At 32.7% G+C, this 21,290-nt stretch overlaps 1 protein-coding gene across 14 annotated transcripts in view; it reads right to left on the reverse strand.

Moving 5' to 3' along the window:
• CDC42BPA (CDC42 binding protein kinase alpha) overlaps positions 1-21,290 on the reverse strand; it is a 322,438-nt gene that overhangs the window by 247,414 nt on the left and 53,734 nt on the right. For 13 of the 14 annotated variants that reach the window (XM_007167184.2, XM_007167178.2, XM_007167177.2 and 10 more), the window contains exon 2: positions 11,324-11,415. In XM_007167184.2, the coding sequence (XP_007167246.2) occupies positions 11,324-11,415 (92 nt within the window). Of the gene's footprint in view, positions 1-11,323; positions 11,416-21,290 lie in introns of those variants that run through there. The other variant, XM_057542580.1, reaches the window with a different exon arrangement.

A 21,290-nucleotide genomic window follows, 5' to 3' on the forward strand; every position in this document is an offset into this window, starting at 1 on the left:
CCTCCAAACCTTCCCCAACCAACATCTCCAGGGAGCAAAACTGAGTGAGAACGTGAAGGGTTTAAAGGAAAAACTGAATTCCTAACAAGGATTTAAATTCCCACATATATTCACCACATCTTCCCAAGTAGTTATTTTTTAGGTTTGGAAAAAGTTAAGAGGAGAAATGGTAGACAGCTCTTTAAATGAAGAAAGCCACTTTTTCCTGTGGTCCCTAAATCTGTTGAATTTCCAGTGTTGCATACCCTCTCTGTTCTTTTCTGTAGCATGATTTTTTTTTTTTTTTTTTTTTTTACCAGAAGCTTTATTTGCAGTGAACCTGGGCTGATCATAGTATGAACAATTCTAACACTGGCCAGAACTGCTGTGCTAGTTGCAGACTATAAATCCCAATAGAAATAGCTTAAAACAAAACTAGGTGGTCCCCACTAGGTACAGATTTAACTGACCTCTAATTTCCTTGGTGAAACTAGTTTGGGAGAAACCAGTTTTTATCAATTTTTAAAATCACTGCTCTACCAAATGTTTTAACACAGAATGGAATAATTATGCCATTAAAAAGTTCCACCTTCAAAAAATAAACACTTCGAAGTCTCGATTTTTTTCATCTGCTTAACTTGCCAATTTCTGAGGAGGGTTAAAAGCTCTATCTTCAACTGTTGAAAGTTCTTGTATTCCCCTATGCACATTCTATCAGTTGTTACTTTATATATTTTAAAGCTAATTTGTTAGATGAACATGTATTCCACGATTACTATAGCAGCTTTCATTAATTTATAACACTTGTAATTGATTAGAACATAGATAAAGAAAATAAAACAAAGGTAGAGTTAAACACAATTATAAACTGAACAAAATAGAACTAAAACTGAGATCAAGAAATAGAACATTGGAGCAACGCTAAAACCCCCCATGTGCCACACCTGACCACAACTTCCACCTTCCCACTAGAGATAACCATTACCCTGACTTCCTGACTTTTGTGATAAAATCAAATCATATGCATTTTTTCCTTATGTTGCCTCCTTCACTCAACATACAGTTAGATTTTAGAAACAAGATTATTCTATCCTCATAAAATGAGTTGGGCAGTGGTCCCTCTTTTTCTATTATCTGAGGAAGTTTAAACTTAGAATTGCTTCTTCCTTAAATGATTCACAGAACATGCAAATTAATACATCCCAACCTGGAAGAATTTTTTAATGATTTTTAAAATAGATGATACACTTACATGTTTCAGAAGTCAAAACAAAATAAAAAGGTTTCCACTTAGAAGTGTCACTCACACTCTACATGTACCCCATTCCCTCTTGTCCCTTTAAAATGTTACTTTATGAAAATACAAGTAAGAATCATAATATTTCTACCTCTTTTTAACAAAAGATAGCGTACTATATATCAGGTTGGCCAAAAAGTTCATTGGGGATGTTACAAAAAAACCCCAACAAACTTTTTGGCCAACCCAATATATTCCCCTGCATCTGATTTTTTCACTTTACAATGTATCCTGGAGATTTCTCCACAGAAGTACAGTGAACTTTTTCTTTATTGCAGCTACACAGCATTACATAGACCATAACTTAGTCAATCCATTGATGGGTACTTGTGTTGCATTTATTTATTTATTTATTTATTTATTTATTTATTTTTAATTTTGGCTGCACTGGGTCTTAGATGCGGCACACAGGATCTTAGTTGCAGCATGCAGGATCTAGTTCCCCGACCACGGATCGAACCCGGGCCCCCTGCATTCGGAGCATGCAGTCTTATTCACTGGACCACCAGGGAAGTCCCTATTTTATTTTTTATACTTGAACATTTGATACATTTGTACTTTCTCTTAATATATGGTATGAATTTTAATTGGATCCACAAATGGACTTTTCCAATTGGCTACCCAGTTGTCTCAAAGATCTAAGTTTCTACCTCGAGAAGCTAGAAGAACATGAATAAATTAAATCCGAGGAAGTATTGATAGAAGGAAGGAAATAACAAAGATTTAAAAACTGCTTAACTTGTAAAAAAAAATTTTAAGTAAAAAGAAGACAAAAATATAGACAATTCACAAAGCCAAAGTAGCTTTGTTCAATAATTAACAACACTGAAAAACCTCTACGTGACTGATCAAGAGAAATAAAACATAAATTATAAATATCCACAATGAAAGAGAATATCACCTTGTATTCCACAGACATCAAAAAAATAACAGAGATATTATGAACAACTTGATACATTTGAAAACTTAAATGAAATACACAAATTCCATGAAACACAAAACTTACTGAAGCTGACAAAAGATGAAATAGAAAATCTTAATAGCTCTATAACCACCAAGAAGTTAAATTAGTAGGATTAAATGCCCCACAAAGAAAAACCCAAGTCCAGATGGCATCACTGCTAAATTTTATCAAGCATTTAAGGAAATAAATAAATAAATAAAAATAAATATACACAATTTTTTTTCTGAAAAAGAGTAAACACTCCCCAATTAATTTTATAAGTCCAGCACAACCCTGATGTCAATATTTGACACAGACATGATAAAAAAAAGAAAATTATAGGTCAACATTCCCTATGAATATAGATATGAAAACAGTTAAAATATTAAGGAACTGAATAGAGCCATATCTCAGAAGGATAGTAAGTCATGACCAAATGGAGTTTATCCCAGGGATTAGTTTAATATTTGAAAATCAATCTATATAACACCAAAGGCATAATTCATGAAAGAAATAATTGACATATCTGATAAAGACATATCTGACAAAGGACTGTTATCTAAAATATACGAAAAAAAACCTCTTAAAATTCAACAATAAGGAAACAAACCATTCCATTAAAACATGAGTTAAAGGTCTAATATACACCTTACCAAAGAAGATATACAGATGGCAAATAAGCATATGAAAAGATGCTCAACATCATCTAGGGAACTGCAAGTTAAAACAACCATGAGCTATCACTACACGCCTAACAGAATGGCCAAAATTCAAAATACTGACAACTCCTACATGCTGGTGAGGATGTGGAGCAACAGGAACTCTCATTCACTGCCGGTGGGAATGCAAAATGGTACAGCCACTTTGGAAGAGAGTTTGTTGGTTTCTTACAAAACTTAAATCATGCTCTTACCATACGATCCAGCAATTCTGCTCCTTGGTATTTATGCAAATGAATTGAAAACTGATGTCCACACATCACATCAAGCTGCACATGAATGTTTACAGCAGCTTTATTCATAATTGCCAAAACTTGGAAGAAAACAAAGATGTCCTTCAGTAGGTGAATGGGTAAATAAGCAGTGGTACATTCAAACAATGAAATATTATTCAGTGGTAAAAGCAATAAAAAGACATGAAGGAAACAAAATGCCCATTATCACGTGGAATAAGCCAATCTGAAAAGGCTACATTACTGTATGATTTCAACTCTATGACATTCAGGAAAAGGCAAAACTATGGAGACAGGAAAAAGATCAGTGGTGGCCAGAGGTTAGGGGAAAGAAGGGATCGATTGGCAAAGCACAGAGGATTTTTAAGGCAGTGAAACTATTATGTATAATACTAAAATGGTGGATAGGGGTAACTATACATTTGTCCAAACCCACACAATATGTAATACAACACCAACAGTGAACCCTAATGTAAACTACAGACCTTAGCTGATGATGTGTCAATGTAGATCCATCACTTGTAACAAATATATCACCCTTGTGTGGTAGGTTGATAGTGGGAGAGGCTGCACATGTGCAAGGTCAATGGATACACAGGAACTCTGTGTACTTTGCGCTCAGTTTTGCTGTGGACATAAAACTGCTCTAAAACACAAAGCCTATTTAAAAAGTCAATCAAAGTAGTCCACCGAATTTACAGAATAAAAGAGCAAATCCATATGATTATTAAATTCTCAGCAAACCATGTTGTGGTTTCTTTTTTCATTTTGAATTAACTGCCTTCAATAATTTATTTTCATTCTTTTTGTAATGTAATGAATCAATGAAATATGCAGTTTTGGTAGCATGTTTTTGTATGAAGCATAATAGGTATTGCTCTTTTCTGAAATTCCTGGTATAAACTGTGGTTTTGATTTTTTCTTTGAATTAAATTTTGAGTAGATTTTTAAAAATTAAAAAAAAAAAGAAGACAACTTCTTCAATCAGATAAAGGGTTCCCTCAAAAACACCTACAATTAACATCATACTTACTAGTCAAACACTAAATCCTTTCTCCCTGAATTCAGGAATAAAGTAAGGATATATACCCTCATGACACCTATTCAACAATGTATTAGAGGTCCAAATTAGTATAATAAGTCAACATAAAGAAATAGAACGTATAAAGTCTGGAAAGTGAAAAGGACAATATGATTGTCTTATTCTCAGACAATATGATTGTTTACACAGAACAACTAAGAAAGTAGCAACCAAAACAACAAAAAACTATTTAAAAAATAATAAATGAATTTAGAAAATAAAGTCAGATTCAAAAATGAATGGTGTACATAGCACAGGGAGATCAGCTCAGTGCTTTGTGACCACCTAGAGGGTTGGGATAGGGATGGTGGGAGGGAGATGCAAGAGGGAGGGGATATGGGGATATATGTACACGTATAGCTGATTTACTTTGTTATACAGCAGAAACTAACAAACCATTGTAAAGCAGTTATACTCCAATAAAGATGTTAAGAAAAAAAGAGTGGTGTATCTACATACTAACAGCATACTATTTGAAATATAAAATTTTAAATATCATTTACCATAGCATCAAGAAACATTAAAAATTTAGCAATAAATTTAACAAATTATGAACAAGACCTGTACACTAAAATTACAAAAAATTTTTGAGAAAAATTAAAATAGATCTTAAAAGACAAAGAAAAATGTCTTGTTCATGGACTAACTAGTAGACTCAAGATTGTTAAGATGTCAGTCCTCACAAAATTGATCTATAAACTGAATGCAAAATCAATTTCAATACCACTAGGCTTTTATGGAAACTGACACAGTGATTCTAAAATTTATATAATAATGCAAAAGTCTTCAAATAGTTAAGACAATTTTGCAAAAGAACAAAGAAGGACTTACACTCAGACTTCATTACACACTCTCAACTCTACAGTATAAAGCTACAGAATCAAGATTGTGTGGTACTGAGATGAGAACAGACAAAGATATCAGTGAAATAGAATAGAAAGAGCAGAAGTAGATCAACATTTATATGGTCAACTGATTTTTTTGACAAAGGTACTGAAGTAATTCAATAGAGGAGAAACAGCCTTTTCAACAAATTGTGCTGAAACAACTGGATATCCATACGGAAAAAAATGAACCTCGATCCCTATCTCACGTCATACATGAATTAATTTGAAATGAATCACCAATCTAAACATAAGAGCTAAAACTATAAAGGTTTTAGGAAAAAAACATAGGTAAATATCTGTGACCTAGATATAAATAAGAATTTCTTACAAAGAACACGGAAAACAATAACCATAAGAGAAAAAATTGAAAAAATTAAACCATCAAAATTTAAAACTTCTGCTCATCAGAAGACATTTTTAAGAAAATTAACAGGCAAGCTATGCAGCCTTTGAGAAAATATTGACAAAACATACATCTGACAAAAGACATTTATAAATATAAAATATAAAGAATTCTTACAACTCAATGATGACACAAATACCTCATTTTTTTTAATGAGCAAAATATCTGAACGTATACTTCACAAAGGAAGATATAAGAATGGTGAATAAGCATACAAAAACCCATCATTATGTTGATATATACCACAAATCCACATAACAATGCAATTTAAGACCATGAGATACTATTACACACCCATTAGAATGACTGAAATTTAAAAGACTAACAAAAAAATATTGGTAAGAACATGGAACTGGTGGGAATATAAAATGGTACAACCCCACTGGAAAAAATGTGCCAGTTTCTTTTAAACTTAAATATGCACCTACCACTTAACATAGCAGTTCCACTCCTAGGTATTTATCCAAGGAAAATGAAAACATATTTCCATAAAAACTTGTACAAGAATATTCACATCAGCTTTAATCCTAACAGCCAAAAATGAGAAACAATCCAAATGTTCATCAATAGAAGGATAGTGGTATATAGTTTACTAATCAGCAATAAAAAGTATTACTACATTTGATCACAAGAATGGATCTCACAGACATTATTCTGAGCAAAGGAAGCCAGACACAAAAGAGTACATATGGTATGATTTCCATTTATATGAAATTTTCAAACGGCCAAAACTAATCCATAGTTAAAATTTAGAACAGTGGTTGCCACTTGATGGAAGTTATGGGGAAGTAACAGGAAAGGGAACTTCTTAGGGTGATGGAAATGTTCTGTATCTTGATAAGGGTGAATCCATTTGTCAAAACTCATGGAATTGTACATATACAATTGGTGTATTTCAACATATATACAATTTACCTCAAAAGATGTAAACAAATAACCAAATAGAGAATTTTTCCAAACATATAAGGAAATAATATTCTCAAACTCAGAAAATTGAGAAAGCGCGAATACTTCCCAAATTGTCTTATGAGCTAAGCATAACATTTTAAAAATATAAGGAAATTAAAAGATAGGTAAAATAAAGGTCAATCTTTTTCATGCACATAACAAAAAAAAATGGTAAACAAAATATTAGCAAATCAAAACCAACAATATACTAAAAGAATACATAAGGAACAACTGGATTTATATAGTAATCCAATATTTGTATATGTAAAAATTAATCAATATTATTTCCACATTAACTAAATACAGAAATCAAATCATATCATCAAAATAGATATAAAAAAGCTTTTGATAAAAGTTAACTCTAATGCATGATAAAAGCTCTCAACAGACTAGGACTAAAAGGAAAACTTCCTTTACCTAAAAAAGAGTAACTTCCTTAACCTAAAAAAAGAGTAACAATTTTTTTAAAAAAGTTGTTGCAAACTTCATACTTACCCCTGAAATCACAAACCAGAAAAAAACTGATTTTCAACAACTGAATTTAATATTTTAAGGAAGAAATTCTCTATTGTAATAATATAGGAAAAAGAAATAACAAGTATAACAAAAGAAAGAAAAAAAGCTGTCATTATTTGGAAATGGTATGATTGTGTACATGAAAAATTTTTTTAATTTATAAACTAGAATTAATAAGTTAATATATCAAGATGCTTAAATACAAGATCAATACACAAAAATTAATTGTATTTCTAGTCTAGCAACATAGTTACAAAATGAAATCTAAAAATATCATTTACAGGCTCATCCACAAACATCAAAGACTGATAAATAAACTTAATGAAACATGAACAAGAATTCTACATTAAAAACTATTAAAAATTAATAAAAGTAACACATATAGGGTCACCTGATTCACAGTGGAAGTTCCTTTGCAATCAAATGTAGAAAAAGTAGTCTTTAAATAAATGCTGAGAAACCCACAAAGAATAAAATGAACCTTGATCTATACCTCACAAACCACAAAATAATACCAGACGGATCATAGACCTAAATGAAAAAGATTTTTCAGAGGAAAATATCTTCATGACCTTCAGGGTAGAAAATAACTTTTTTAACGAATACAAAAAAGCACTAATCATAAAGAAAAGCTTAATTAAATGTATTTCACCAAAACTAAGATCTTCTCTTCAATAAAAGATCTATACAGAGAGGGAAAAGCCAAGCCACAGACAGGAAGACATTTTGTTTAATACACACACACACACACACACACACACACACTTCCAACAAAGGACCTGTATCCAGAATATACCAGTAAGTCAGACAACCTACCCACCTGCTCCCACTCCCCCAATCCCAAAATGTGCACTTATGAAAAAGGATATCCAAGTTATATGAAGTAATATGAAAATGGGCTCAACTTTAAGAGTTATTAGGAAGTGCAAAATGAAATCACAATCCAATACCACTACTCATCCACCAAAAAATGTCCAAAGTTTAAAAAATGACCCAAGTATTGGTGAGGTTGTGAAGCAACTGGGACCTTAATACACTGTTGGTCAGAGTACAAATTGACAACCAACTGGGATATTATTTGGCACTACCAACTAAAACTAAATATGCTTAACATGCAACCCAGAAATTCCACTAGGGTTATATCAAACACAGATGAGTGCTTCTATCTCCCAAAAGACATGTACATGAATGTTCATAACAACATTATTAACAGTGGCCAAAAACTATAAACTTGAATACCTACCAACACTAGTATGGATAAAATACTTGTGGTATATTCATATAGAGCAACACTGTGAACCAATAAAAAACAAAAATGAATCACACAAGCAGAATACTGAGCAAAAGAAGGTAGAAACAAAAGAATATATATTATATAATTCCACTAATATAGCATTCAAAAACAGGCACAATAAATCTATAATTATAGAAGTCAGAATAGATGGTTAATGAGAAGGTGGTTATCCACATAGAGGGGGCAATGGGAGCCTATCTTGATCTGCATAATAGTTACAGAAGTTCATGCAAATGTACAAATCCATTAAGCTATGTGTGTATATAACACAATTTTGTTAAGACCTCAAAATAAATGTATTTTCAGACAAAAAACGCAGATAATTTATCTCAGCAGACTTGGCAAAATACTAAAGGGAATTTTTAAGTCAAAAGGAAAATTATATCAAAGACAAGTATATGAATATAAATAAGTATGTGAATGTGAAGAGTAAGAAAACATGTAAATACATGGGTAAATCTAAAATGAATAGGGACACTATAATCGTATCTTTTGGGGTTTCAAATATATGTAGAGCTAATGACAATGAAAGGTAAATTTGGGTAAATGGGAACTGGCAAAATACAAATTTACCAAGAATACAAGTGGCAATCTCTAGGGAAACCAATAAAAGAAGGTACAACTCAGAAATGAATAGAAGGGGGAAAGAATAATTTAAAATACTCAGTTAATCCAAGAATTGAGAGAAACATAATACAGAATGGAAAGACGAACAGAAAACAAATAGTAATATGTAATATAATTACATTAAATGTCAACTGACTACACTCCAATTAAAGATAAGACATTATCAGACTAGATCAAAAAATAAAAACTATATTCTATTTAACACTAAACATATAAAGTAATAGCTGAAACTAAAAGGGTGGAGCAAGATATTTAATGCAGAAGACTAATAAAAAGAGCTAGAATCATTCTACTAACATCAGATTAAGTAAAGTTTAACTCAAAAAGCATTACTTAGAGATAACAAGGACCATTACATCATGATAAAAGAGTTAATCACTAGGGAGATATAATAACTTGATATTTGTTATCAGTGAAAACTGAAAAAAATAAAATAAGAAAGAAATAAGCAAATCCTCTCTCAGGAAATGAAATACCACGCAGAGAAAACAGTTAAGGATATGGAAGATTTAAATAAGATTAATGTCTTTTACCTAAATGATATTTACAGAACACTGCACAGCAAATTTCAAAGACTTGAAATCACACAGTGTATATTCTCTGACTGCTCTGGAATTACATTCTAACTCAAAAACAGAAATATAACTAAAAACCTTCCAAATAATTAGAGATGGAGCGATAAACTTCTAAAATCATAGATCAAGAACAACCATGACAGAAATTTAAAATCACATCGGAAATCACATTGTATTTTGAGGAAATCTATAATGAAAATATGACATATCAAAATTTTGCTATAGCTAAAGCTGCTTAGAGGAAAAAGTATAGCACATTTGAAAAGATCTAGAAATCAATGCTCTAAGCATCTAACTCAAAAAGTTAGAAAAAGAATAGCAAGTTGAAACCAAAGGGAGAAAAGAACATTAAAATATAAAAGCAGAAATTAATGAAACAGAAAACAAATCTACCATAGAAAAATACAAAAGGCAAAAGTTAATTCATTGAAAAAATTACAGAATTGATAAACCGCTAAGCGTAACAAATGAAAAAAATGAGAAGTGCAAACGACCAATATAGTAATAAATATGAAAAATCAGATGACATGGATGAACCTAGCAAAACTGATACATCTATACAAAATATCCAAATAGTTCAATTTCAATTTAAAAAATTAAATATATAATTTAAAACTCTCTCTCTAGGAACCTCCAGGCTCAAATGGCTTCACCAGTGAAATCTTCTAACCATATAAGAAAGAAATAATAACAATCTTCTCAAACTCCTCTAAAGAACAGTAAAAAAGGAAATACCTCCTCTTTTTATGAGGCCAGAATAACCAAGATACCAAAATCTGATCAGGATGTGATAAGTAGGAAAATTACAGGCCAATTTCTCTCAAAGATCCAAAACACACACAACACACACAAATAGCAAACTGAGTCCAAAGGTAAATTAAAAGGATAATACATCCCAACAAAGTTGGCTTATTTTAGAAATGCAAGGTTAGTTTCACATTGGAAATAAACCAGTGTAACTCAACACATTAACAGAGTAAAGGAGAAAAGCCATGAGTGTCTCAAAAGATGCTGATAAAGCATTTTATTAAAATCCAACACAATTCATGATTTTAAAAGTAAAATTAGTGAGGTTGCTGGGTATGAGGTCAATAAACAGAATTCAATTGTGTCTAACTACTAGCAAAAACAATTAGAAAATGAAACTTAACCAATAATTCTAATTAAAATAACATAAAGAATATCACATACCTAGGAATAAATCTGGTGAAAGATGTATAAATCCACTCTACTGAATGGAAACTACAAATAATTAGTGGGTTAAATTTATAAAGCCCTAAATAAATGGAGGAATATACCATGTTCATGGATTGGCTGACTCAATATTGTTAAGATGTCAATTATCTACAAAGTAATCTCTAGTTTCAGTGCAATCCTAATCAAAATTCCAGCAGATGTGTGGGTGCTGGGTGTGGATGTGGATTTTTAAGAGTAAGTAAAAACTGAAACACTTATTCTAAAATTATATGAAAATATAAAGGGCCAAGAACAGAGGAGAAGAGGGAGGAAGTTAGAGTATACACACTACCAGATATCAAGACTTTTTAAACTAAAGTAATTTAAGGCAGTGAGAGACAAACAGACCAATGGAACAGAAGAGTGTACAGAAACATACTCAAACTTCAATGACATATGAAAAATAGAAATATCTTGGAAAAAAATTCCATGTAGAAAGACTTCATTCAGAAGTTTAATGATTTCTGATCAATGATATCAATTACAACACCAAGTAAATAATATTTCAGTTAAATTCTCTCACAGACTGTATAAAATAGCTTGCAAAACAATTATCAGATCTTCTATAAAATCTTTATCTCTTACCTCTCCAAAAGCCCCTCGACCAATCACCTTTAATATTTCAAAGTCTTCTCTATGTAATCGCATCTGTTTCACTTTAGAAGTAAATGGTTTAGCTGAAACAAAAAGGCAACATCAATTACTTAATGAACTGTGATATAAATTAGATATAAATAATGATATTTCTTACTTAAACAATAAAAATGAAAATAAGGATTAAGGATTAAGCCAAAGTATTTAATAGTCTCATCAAACTATATTGAGAAGAAATAGATTTAATTTTCATATGATGTTTATTTCTTATATATGAATTATATTTTTGGTGAGAAACATATTTTTAAACACCAAATAATGCAAAGTACTAGTGATGTACAAATGAGACCAATTTATTCTCATTTTATACATTCCGTGTATTCTAACTCAATGCTAGACACATATTTTAGCACAAAGGTCCAAGAAGTAAAAGCAAATTTCTTGGCACCAGAGAGAAATTCAGCAATCCCCACCAAGTAAATTAATATCTGTCACACTCATTCATTTATTGATCATTTTTAACATGCCTTTAGCAAGAGTTGACATTATACAAAGTATGGTGGCAATTACTGGAGTTTAAAACAAATATAATTACAATATGGTACCTTCATTCAAGAACTTCTCAGTCTTCAGAAATAGATACAGTATGCACACACATATAACATAGTAATGTGATAAAAGTTTCTAATAGAGATAAATACAAAGTGATTCAGGATCAGTGAAAATGGAACCCTAATTCTCTTGTAAGAACACTAATGTTTCACAGAGGAACTAACATTGGATCTGGACCTTGAGGACTAAGTAGACTTTTGCTAATTTGCCTGTTTGCAATGTACTATAAATATTCCCAACAGAGGGAGCAATATAAGCAAATGAAGAGAGGCAAGAAAGTGAACTTGGGTGATAATGGTAAATAATCCATTGTTGTTATAGAATTATAAGAAATACAAAGAAATCAGGGCTAGAAAACGGAAAATGTAAATGGCCTTGGATGCCATGCAAGGAACTCAGACATTATTCTATTAATTATAGGGAACATATTATTTTTTAAAAAATTATAAAACCAATTACATGTTCAGCTGCCTCTAAGAGAAATTTGGACCTGTCTCCTTTCCTCCCCTCATGTCCCTCCTTATTCTCACACAAAAAGGAGTTAATACAATTAAACGGTCACTGTATATGGGTACAGCTCTCTTCTCCTTCCTACCATGCACGAGAGTGTGGAAGATCAGAGGTATGCATTTGAGCATTAGAAAGGGAAAGAGACACAGCAGGCCTTACCACTTGCTTTGGTCTAAAGGTATTTAGCCCTAACTACTGATACTTTAAGAAAAGAGGGGTATTCCACATTGCAAAACCCAGTCTATTAGAGATTTCTGCATTGGTGTTTTAGATTATAAGGAAAGGAAATAGAGATTGAATCTCTATTTGGAATTCACACAACAGAAAAGATGATCAAAGAAACAGATCAAATTTGAATAAAGGTATAAAGGATCTCATACTGTAAGAGAGAGAAGATGTAAAACCATGGCAGCCAGGAAGTGAACATTTTGATAAAATGACCAAGACATCTTGGTTTTGAACAAACTGGACTGGACAAACGGTGAGACTGTGGCAACTGGGAATCAGTCAGGGTCCTAACAGGAAATAAATTATCCCAATCTGAGGAAGGCTTATTTACAAATAGACTATTTACAAAGGTATAGGTGGGTTATAAGGGAATGACAAGGAATAGTGAAATCATCTTGAGACTAGTGTCCCTCCCTTTCCCAGCTTCTACACAAGCATATCAGAAATACTTGGTTAAGAATAGTACACAAAGAATGTGTAAATTAAAAATAAAGATGTGGAGCCAGCCAGTGTGAGAAGAGTGCTAGTCTAGTTAGCTAGAGCTGGAAAATATCACAAAGCAGCCTACAACATTACACTTAACAGTTCTTTATTTCTTTTACTTCACTTTTTATTACCCTGACCCCCTCAAGATTTCCAAATACCTTAATCCAAATAGAGGGTATGTTCTATATCTTTGTCTCATTCTGACCCTAAATCCAAACAGCATTTCAGCACAGACAACTATGTTTATTCTTAAAGAATAATTCTGTGTATACCTTCCTCTGGGTAACATCCTACTTATCTAAAAGGTTAGAAATCTAGGTACTTCAATCCTCTAAAACACCACCGTAAAGCAGGAAAAGAAACTTTTTTAAAATTAGAGTAACTGAAATACAATTCAGGTAAGCAAATGATTGTTGAAACAATCTTTTAGTAAGGTACGAAGGATAACAATATGTCAAAAAATAAATGATATTATCTTTCCATGCAATAGTATACACCCTGAAAGCACCAAGCAAATGAATACTGTTAAATCATGCATAATTAGGATTAAGGATTTTATCAGCTATCCACACATTATGGGAGCCTGTAGTATTAACATAAACTAAAAGAATAATCCTGTCCATTCTTTACTTCCTGGAACCTGCTAGTAAAAATCCCATTTCTTTGACATAGCAAAATTATTCTATTTTCAGACATTCAAAAATGAGTTAAGTCACAAATTTCTTCAGAAGGCTCACAGTTTACTAATTATTTATTCAATTTACTCAAAAAGTATCTTTAAATACCCGCTATATGCCAAGCATTTTATAAGATGTTAGAAGTACAAAGATAAATAAAATAGTCCCTGTCCTCAAGTAAACAAATTAGTGTTTATTATTAGCAATAAGTGTCACTCTCCCATTTTAAATTTTCAGTGTGTTTAAAACAGACTTATACACAGAAAATTATGCTCACGTTACAAGAAATGAGAGAAATGCAAATAAACTTACTGGTAATATTCTATTATTTAACAACCAAATATGCCAAAAATAAAAAACCTGAAACCACCAAGTGTTTGCCAGAGTATGAATAACAGGTATTCTCATACATAACTGGTAGGACTGTTAGTTACAACCTCTGTGGACAAGATTTGGTTTTCTTTTTCATTCTCTTAACATGACATTTTACTTAAAAAGATTTTAGAAGCTGATACATCTTTGTATACCTTGAGATAAACGTTACTTGGTTATAACGTAATTTTTAAATATATAGATGAAATTGCTTTGCTTTGATTTTACTTAGGAATCTTACATTTGTGTTTATAAACAATTCTGGTTTACAATTATATTTTTTCTGTACCATCTTCATTTGGTTTGGTACCAATAATAAACCAACCTCATTAACTATGTTGAGTAGCTTCCTCTCCTTTTCTTTTCTCTAAAATAAAATAATTCCAGGTTTTTTAAAGATCTCAATGTGAAAAACAAAACTACAAACCTTTTAGAAGACAATAAAGGAGACTATGACTATAAGGTCTGCTAAAACTTGCTAATGAAACATCTTACACGTGTCATTTTGTTGGATTTTTAATATTTCACTTCTTTCACACTGTCGTTTTCATTTTTCTATTTCTACCTGTGACAACTGTATTAATTATATTTTTCTAAGAAATTATACACTGCATTGAAATTTTCAAATTTATTGAATAGGGTGACATAATATTCATTTCTTTATAAAACTCTGCTATATGAATAGGTTTGATCCCTTTTTAGTTACTAACATTATATATTTAGGTCTATTTTCATTATTTTTCTTTACTAATATTGCTGGAAAGTTTGCATATTTTACAACTATTTTTCCAAATATACATTATTTAGATTTGTTTATCCTTTCTAAAATTCTGTGGAGTTTTCTTTTCTGTTTTAGTAGATTCTTACCTGAATTTACATAAAATTTCAAAAAAAGTAAATACAGGCTAACATTAACCCTCAGCTCTCACCCCCCAAAAAATCAATATAGCCATATTGATATTAGATGAAAGAGGTATTGGGTGGGGAGGCATTAGTGGAATAGAAATTAAAAGGAGTCATACATAATGATTAAAAAAAAAAAAACCCAGCTGAAATTAACCAGGACATAATAAGTCTAAACATGTATACACCCAACAACATAACCTCCAAATGTGTAAAGCCAAGTTGACAGACATAGAAGAAGAAACAAACTCACTTTCCTAAAGGGAGATTTTACTCTCTCTCTCAGTAACTCATAGCTCAAGCAGACCAAAAAACAAACAATTTTTTTAGTGTATTGAGTGGCATACATGTAACACTCCACCTAAAAGTTGAAGAATTAATTTTCAAACACACACTGAATCTCTACAAATTTTTATAATATGCAAGACATAAAACTACCTCCAACAAAATTCAAAGCATTGGGAACACAAAAATAAAATTCTGTGAGTACTATGCAATTAATACAATTAGAAATCAAGAACAGAAAGACCAGAGGAAATCCCATAAGCTCTGAAATCCGACAATAATTTTGAAGAAGAAATTAATAAGGTAATTAGAAAATATTCAGAACTACTTAATAATAAAAATATTACATATCAAAACTTCTAGAATATAACTGGGGGGGGAAGCCCTCAATATTTATACTGGGAAAGAAGGAAGGCTGAAAATTAAGATGTCAAATATGTTAAGGTCAGACCAAGAGAATAAAATCAAAGTAGAAGGAAGAAAACAAAAATATAAGGAGGAAAAAAATTAAATTAATTAATTAATTAATATCACTTACAACTACACATCTGCCAAACACAGATAACTTGACTCTAAACACAAGGAAATAATCAGACAAACTTAAATTGAGGAACAATCTATAAAATAACAGGCTGTGGTATGACAAGTTTCAAGACACAACAAGGACACTGAAAGATAAAAAAATGTCTAAAGAACTGCTCCAGATTAAAAGATTCTAAAGAAACATTAAAACTAAGTGCAGAATTCCCTGGCGATCCAGTGGTTAGGACTCCGCCCTTTCACTGCCAAGGGTGCGGGTTCGACCCATGGTTGGAGAACTAAGATCTCGCAAGCCACACAGCATGGCCAAAAAATAAATAAATAAAATAAAATAAAAACTAAATGCAATGTGTAATAATGGATTGGAATGCGTAGCCAAAAATAAAAAATAAACATTGCTATAAAGGATATTATTGGGATAACTGGTGAAATTTCAATATTAAATGTGTATTATATAATATTGTATCAGGGTTAAATTTGCTAAATTAATAATTGTACTGTGGAGATATCTAAGAGAATGCTTTCATTTCTGAGAAAACAGATGCCGAAGTATGTACAGGTAAGGAGTCAAGATATCTATATACATAAGAATGAACATAGATCCTTATTTTATACCAAATATAAAAATTAACTCAAAGTGCATCAAAGATCTCAACTTAAAAGTTAAAACTATAAATACTTGTAGAAGAAAACATAGGGGAAAATCTTCATGGCATTGGATATGGCAACAATTTCTTGGATATGACACAAAAAGCACAGGCAATAAAAGAAAAAAATAAATAAACTGGATTCATCAAAATTTAAAACTTTTGTACATCAAAGGTTAGTATTAAGAGAGAAATTTAAAAACCTACAGAATGGTGAAAAATATTTGCAAATCATATATTTGAAAAAGAATTAATACTAGAACATATAAAGAACTCCTACAACTCAACAATTAAAAAACAGCCCTATTAAAAAATGGGCAAAGGTTTGTTTAAATATTTCTCCAAAGATATACAAATAGCCAAAAAGCACATGAAAAGTTACTAAACATCTAAACACCAATAATTAGGGAAATGCAAACCAAAACCACAATGAGATATCACTTCACACACTTTAGGATAGCTATAAATAATAATAACAATAATAATAATAAATTAATAAGTAAATTTCACAAAACAGAAAATAACAAGTGTTGACAAGGATTTAGAGAAACTGGAACCCTCATACATTACTGGTGGGAATGTAAAATACTTTTTATGTATGAATGTAAAAAGCTATTTTGGAAAAGTTTGGCAGTTCCTCAAAAAACTAAACATAGATTTACCTTACGACCCAGCAGTTCTATTTTTAGATATATATCCAAAGGAACTGAAAAAAGGGATTCCAATAGATCCCTGTACACCAATGTTTATTACAGCATTATTCACAATAGCCAAAGGTCCATCAACAGATGAATGGATAAACAAAATGTGGTATATACATACAACAATAGTTCAACCTAAAAAAGAAATAAAATTCTGATACATGGATGAATCTTGCAAACATTATGCTAAAAGAAATAAGCCAGACATAAAAAGGCAATTCTTGTTTGACTCACCTTATATGAAATATCTAGAACAGGCAAATTCATAGAGACAGAAAATAGATTAAAGGTTACCAGGTGCTGGAGGGAGGGTGGAAAATGGGGAGTCATTGCATAATGGTTATAGAATTTCTCTTTGGGGTGATGAAAAAGTTTTAGAAATAGACAGTGGTGATGGCTGCACAACATTGTGAATGTAATTAATGCCAATAAATTGTACGGTTAAAATGGCAATTTTGTATTACATACAGTTGGCCCTTGAACAACATGGGTTTGAACTGCAAGGGGCCACTTACAAGCAGATTTTTTTCAATAAATACATACTGCAGTACTACACTATCTGCAGTTGGTTCTGAACCTCTGATGCAGAATCGCAGATGCAGATGGCCCACTATAAAGTTATAGGTGGATTTTCCACTGTGCAGGGGTCAGCGCCCTTAATCTCCACATTGTCAACTGTACTTTACCACAACTCTTTTAAATTAATAAGATAAAACAGAAAGATAATACCACTGAATTGCATACTTCAAATGAGTGAATTGTTTACTCTGTGAATTATATCTCAATAAAGCTTTTTAAGGAAGAAACCTTAACACACACATACACACACACATACACACACACCCACAGTTTGACAAGATGGGTTTCTTACCATGGCTGTTACTCCCAGACTCTAACTCTCCCCCTTCCTTGAGAGAATCTAAGCTGGGGAGAAGTGTTATCTTTGTCTTACAGGAAACCACCAGAAGAGAAAAACAAGTGGCCACCAGATCTGGTTAGAACTGGTGAAACCCAAGATGGTGGGAAACCTGACCTCCAGTAGACCCTGAGCCTCATTATACGTTCACTGTAATACATTAGCATGCTAAATGACACACCCACCAACAGCCATGACAGGAAGTACTGGACCATAGAAGGAAGAAAAGGAGGTGGCATCCCAGTTCCAAGAAGAACCCTGCCTATTCCAATAAAACCAATGCATGTGCCTCCCCCTCATTAACCCTACGTTTAAAAATCTTGCCTTGACTGCTCCCCCTAAAAGAAACTGATTTGCAAACTAAGTTTCTGCTTCTCCATTCTCTGGCCATTGAATAAAGCTTGTGCTGTTTCAGTCTCAGCATTGGTTTGGTTATTGGCTGTGTAAATCCTCACGGGAAAAGAATCTCCCCCCACCGCACCCCCACTGAGGCAGGGGGCTTTGACCAGACTGGGGCCCAAGTGGGGGTCCATAGAGACAATGCAGCAATGGGTTGATACATAAAGGCCTTATTAGAACTGAAAATGGGAGAATAACTATAATTCAAATAAATTATAACATCAATCTCCAATACTTAAAAGGAGCTTTGATTTCTACTATATCTCAGGATCACAAAACAAAGGTATTATTAATACATACTTCAAGTTCCTCCCAAGGATAAAGCAGAAGTCCAAAAAAAAGTTGCTGCAGAGCTAACACTTAAGGTATATTATACCTATTATTATAATCTGTGGTCCAAATAAGCAACAATAACTATTAAATCTATAGAGGGGTATATAGGTATCTTGTCATATTACGATACTCAAATAGTACAAAGAAAATGAACCAAAACAAAGTTAAAAGCTATACAATTTATTACTGAGCACTCCATTCACAATGTCTGAGACGTTGAAAAGATGCCCTAACACATTATTAGAGCTGAGGGTCAGATATTAAATGAAATCATGAAATAGAACGAGATGATTCACAATTTCAACTACTGGAACATTTATTTCTATATTGCATTTGAAAAAATTGATTATACACTCAACTTACTGCCAAAAGTTCATTAGCACTATCTAACAAAAATGCTTTATTTATTTATTTATTTATTTATGGCTGCGTTGGGTCTTTGTTGATGTGCGCAGGCTTTCTCTAGTTGCAGCGAGTGGGGGGCTTCTCTTTGTTGCAGAGCACGGGCTCTAGGCACATGGGCTTCAGTAGTTGTGGCACGCAGGCTCAGTAGTTGTGGCTCACAGGCTCAGTGGTTGTGGTGCATGGGCTTAGTTGCTCTGCGGCATGTGGGATCTTCCCAGACCAGGGCTCGAACCCATGTCCCCTGCATTGGCAGGCAGATTCTTAACCACTGCACCACCAGGGAAGTCCCCAAAAATGCTTTATACAAAGATATGTAAGAAAAAAATCATGAATTCTATCTACCAAAAGGCCATTTCAGGCACTCAGTGTAATTTAAATAATTTTGGATATATAAGACTAGTTGCAAAACTCTGTATTCATTACAATAATTCAAAGAATTAATAATCACTACACTACTGCCCTTGACAAAAATCAAGGCAATATAAGGGCCCAATCCAGTCTGTTGTAATGCTAAACAATGGCTATGTCTATACTGAATAAATGCTATATTCAGTGACCTTTCACAAAGCACTACACCATCTAATGATAACAATACGTTGACTTTCTTTAGTGCTGTCCAGTTCAGTGCTTTCACTTGTGGCACATACTTTCTGAAGTCTGTGCCACGCCACCTCGCTCTCCTTTCTCTGAAAATCTCCCCTAGAATCTCAGGGGAAAGTTAAGTATATATTGTGGGGCCACACTTCACAGGTCAGAGTAAAGTGATCCAGCGTAGAAAACTGACCAAAGCTGTGGAACAAATAATTTACAACTGAACTCAGAAAGACTTAGTCTCTGCAGGTGGTTATAAGAATTAACATAAAAACTCAGTAGTTATTGGGGTAAGCGTTCTACCACAAGGCTAAAAGCTGGGGAGAAAACTAGTTCTGCAGAAAGATACAAAGCACATGCATGAAGAGAAGCAGAGATGAATGACAAGTATTATTATTCCCATTTTACAGAAAAGAAAACAGGTTCAGGAAGGTAAAATAAATTCTGAAGATTATTAATAAGTGGCACTAATGGGATTGAAGCTCTGATCTGTCAGGCTCCAAAGCCTTTCCAATATAACATGCCTCTTTCTTCCCAAAAGTTTTGAAATTAACACAGATACTGGAATTTCAGAAATCAAATATGAAATAATTCTAAGTTAAAAAAAAATCTCTTTGAAGCTGGAAAGAAAGCATATTTCTATCTGAGCCACTCACACACTGCCTGGTTCACTGTACACTGATAAATGAATGGATAAATGAATGAATGATTCTAAAGTAAAAAGAATTCAAAGTTTCAATATGAAATGCCAGGTGTACCTTGCAAGGCATACCCTTTTCCCTGCTGAATGTAGCCCAAGATCTAAACATGGAGTCTCCTTCAGTCCTCCCCTCCAGCCTGCCTCCTCCCAACAGCTACTGTCGAGGCCTCATGGGAACAGCCTGCTGGTTTCAAACCACTGGTAATATTAGCTGCCATGGCTTGAGAAAGGAACCTAGTTAGTGGTTCCAATAGAAAAAGAAAGTGGAAAGTGAGAAGATGAAGAATAAAAACAAAGACAGAGCCTGAAGGCATAAAGAGGCCTAGAAGACAACAGTGAGTACTGGAGCAAGAGATTTTAACCTTCCCTTCACCCATGATTCTGCTTCCTCCCTTTCCTCTCAGGTTTCTCCAGTGGGTGTCCATCCTTCCATTTGTCCTCTCCCTTATCCTTTCTACTGCATGTCCTTCCACTATGGATGCTGATACTAATCTGCAGTGGAGGAACATGAGAATCAGGGACCAAAACTAAGGCAGGGAGAAAATCCATGCAGAAGGGAGGGAGGAAGAGAAATATGAGGGAGCCATGACAAAAGCATAGTTACTGAAGTCACATTAAACTTTTATCAATTTTATCAGGTTTTATGTCTATAT

This window comes from Balaenoptera acutorostrata, chromosome 1 (genome assembly GCF_949987535.1).
Source record: "Balaenoptera acutorostrata chromosome 1, mBalAcu1.1, whole genome shotgun sequence".
NCBI lineage: Eukaryota > Metazoa > Chordata > Mammalia > Artiodactyla > Balaenopteridae > Balaenoptera > Balaenoptera acutorostrata.